Genomic DNA, 1,973 nt, shown 5'->3' on the forward strand with positions numbered 1-1,973 from the left:
GGTCCCGGTGGGGCGGGCGGGGCTGCGGCCGGGGCCTCCCCGCGACGGGCGGTGGCCGCCCCGGGGGTGACCTTCACTCCGGGACCGGACTGGGCAGACTTTGACCCGCGGCCGCTCCCCGCCGCGGGCACGGAGCGGAGCATCCCGGGCGGCGGATCGCCGGGAGGGCGGCGGGGCGTCCCGGAGGGAGCGGTTTTGCCGTGGAGCGGCGTGGGGGGAGCTGCCTCCGTTAGGGGGGCGGGGGGAGTTGGTTTTACCGAGAGGAGAGACACTGGGGGAGGGGGGGTGACCCGGTTATACCGGGAGAGGGGCACAGCGTTCTTTACTAGCGGGGTGAGCACCCACCGGGGCCCTTCCCAGAGCCGCTGGGCTCCGTCGGTGCCGGGAAGGGCTGGGTGGGAGCCCCGTTACCGACAGGGCCCCCCCTCGTCGGTCCCCGGTGGGTCCCCCGGTGCCGGCGGGGCCGGTGGCTTCGGCGGCGGGTGCTGATTCACGGGCCGGCGGGGGTGGAGCAGGGCCGGGACCAGCTCGCTGGAATCCGGACCAGATGTACCCGGCACGCCAGGAATGCTCGGCATCCCCGCCGGGCCCCGCCGCCGCCGCTGCGCCCCGGCCACCGGCCCCGCACCGACAGCCCCGCCGCCCGCACCGGGCTCCGGCCTCGCCCGCTGCCCCCCGGGCCCGCGGCCAGCCCGCAGCGCCCGCGGGGCGACGCCGGTGGGAGGATGCTGCGGTGGCCCCCGGGGGTTTCCCGTGGCCGTCTGTCCCCCACCGTGCCCGGTTTCCCGGGGGGTTCCCACACTCGGTCCCCAGCAGCCAAAGCGCCGCGTGCTGTAGCAAAGGGATTTTTCCGGGGTCACGGGGGAAGCAGCGGGGTCCAACACCAGCCCTGGGGTTGGCGTCCTCGCCCTCCAACAAAACGGCTCGGAAAGGGGCTGAGCTGCCCGAAATTCCCCCGCCTGACCAAGTGTCTCCCCCGTCAGGAAGCAGCTGGCTCCCGTCCAGGTGGGACCCTGCCAGCAGGGATGGATGCCCGAGGTGAGCCCTGGGAGCGCCGTCACCCCCACCTGCAGCGGCCTCCCTGCTGCGGCCACCGGCCCTGCCCCAGCCGCTGGCTTTATCTCTTATTTTCCAGCAGAAATGGCCTTGGATTGCCCTGCCTGATCCGCGTGGGTTAGGGCTGGCTGCAGGTGCTGGAGCTCAAGCAGCACCTGCTTTGGGAGCGGGGAGGGATGGGAGAGTTGAGGTCGGGGCTGCCTCTGGATTCCCTTGGATGGGGGGGTGTCCCTGGGGGGAGCACGGAGCAATGGGTCAGCGTTGTGAGGAGGGACAGGAGCTGCTGTGGGTGACACAGCACAGTTCAATCCTGCCTCTGAAATGTCTGTTCCCTTCCCAGGTGCTGCTGTGCCCACCCTGCTCCTGGCTAGCCAGCACCAGTTCTTCAGTGGCAAGCTTTATGTCCTTCTCCAGTAGCTAAAGCTGCCAGTTGAAGAACTGTTGAATGTAGCCACTCTCTTCTCGTCACTGGGACCTTGGATGCCAGCCAGAGCCGTGCCCTGAGCCACCAGGATGAGCCACTCTGCAGAGTCCTGTGGATTGGAGGGCTGAGGATGAGCCTGACTAGGATGAAGAAAGTCTCCTTGGAGCCTTCTTGCCTGGAGCATTGCAGGCAGCTGTGCCAGAAGGGTTGCCAAACTGTGTCCCCCCACTCAGCGGGGTGGCACTGAGCTGGGAGGAGACTGAGAGAAGCATTAAACTTTGTTTTGCTCAACTGCTCAGTTTTGGAATGTTTGTTGCCCGTGGGTTGCCTGTATCAGGTGGGAAGATGGTGGGGACACAGACCCCGGAGGGGGCACAGCACCAGAGCTGTGTCCCCAGCGATGCCACTCGGGGGCCTGCAGTGGAGGGGTCGATCCTTTGGGCTTGTCCTGAGCCACGGGCTGGGCTGAGGAGCTGGATTCACCCTGCAGCAT

The 1,973-nt window shown here is 68.1% G+C and overlaps 1 protein-coding gene across 1 annotated transcript; it reads right to left on the reverse strand.

Moving 5' to 3' along the window:
- Nucleotides 1–6: 6 nt before the first annotated feature.
- Nucleotides 7–1,973, reverse strand: LOC121345715 (collagen alpha-1(I) chain-like). The gene is made up of 2 exons (XM_041422850.1): nt 1,843–1,973; nt 7–1,045 (listed from the first exon to the last, which is right to left on the reverse strand). Exons 1-2 carry the CDS (start codon nt 1,971–1,973, stop codon nt 295–297), a joined length of 882 nt encoding a protein of 293 aa, XP_041278784.1. The 3' UTR covers nt 7–294.

Source organism: Onychostruthus taczanowskii, unplaced genomic scaffold, assembly GCF_017590055.1.
Source record: "Onychostruthus taczanowskii isolate IOZ18803 unplaced genomic scaffold, ASM1759005v1 scaffold75, whole genome shotgun sequence".
NCBI classification, from domain to species: Eukaryota; Metazoa; Chordata; class Aves; order Passeriformes; family Passeridae; genus Onychostruthus; species Onychostruthus taczanowskii.

Bases quoted from the DNA above. Each gene is read 5' to 3' on its own strand.
- LOC121345715 (XM_041422850.1), bottom strand. From the start codon at position 1,973: ATGCTGCAGGGTGAATCCAGCTCCTCAGCCCAGCCCGTGGCTCAGGAC. The intron at 1,046-1,842 runs GTCTGTGTCCCC...CGGCGCTCCCAG, and splicing joins GGTGCTGTGCCCCCTCCGGG to GGCTCACCTCGGGCATCCAT.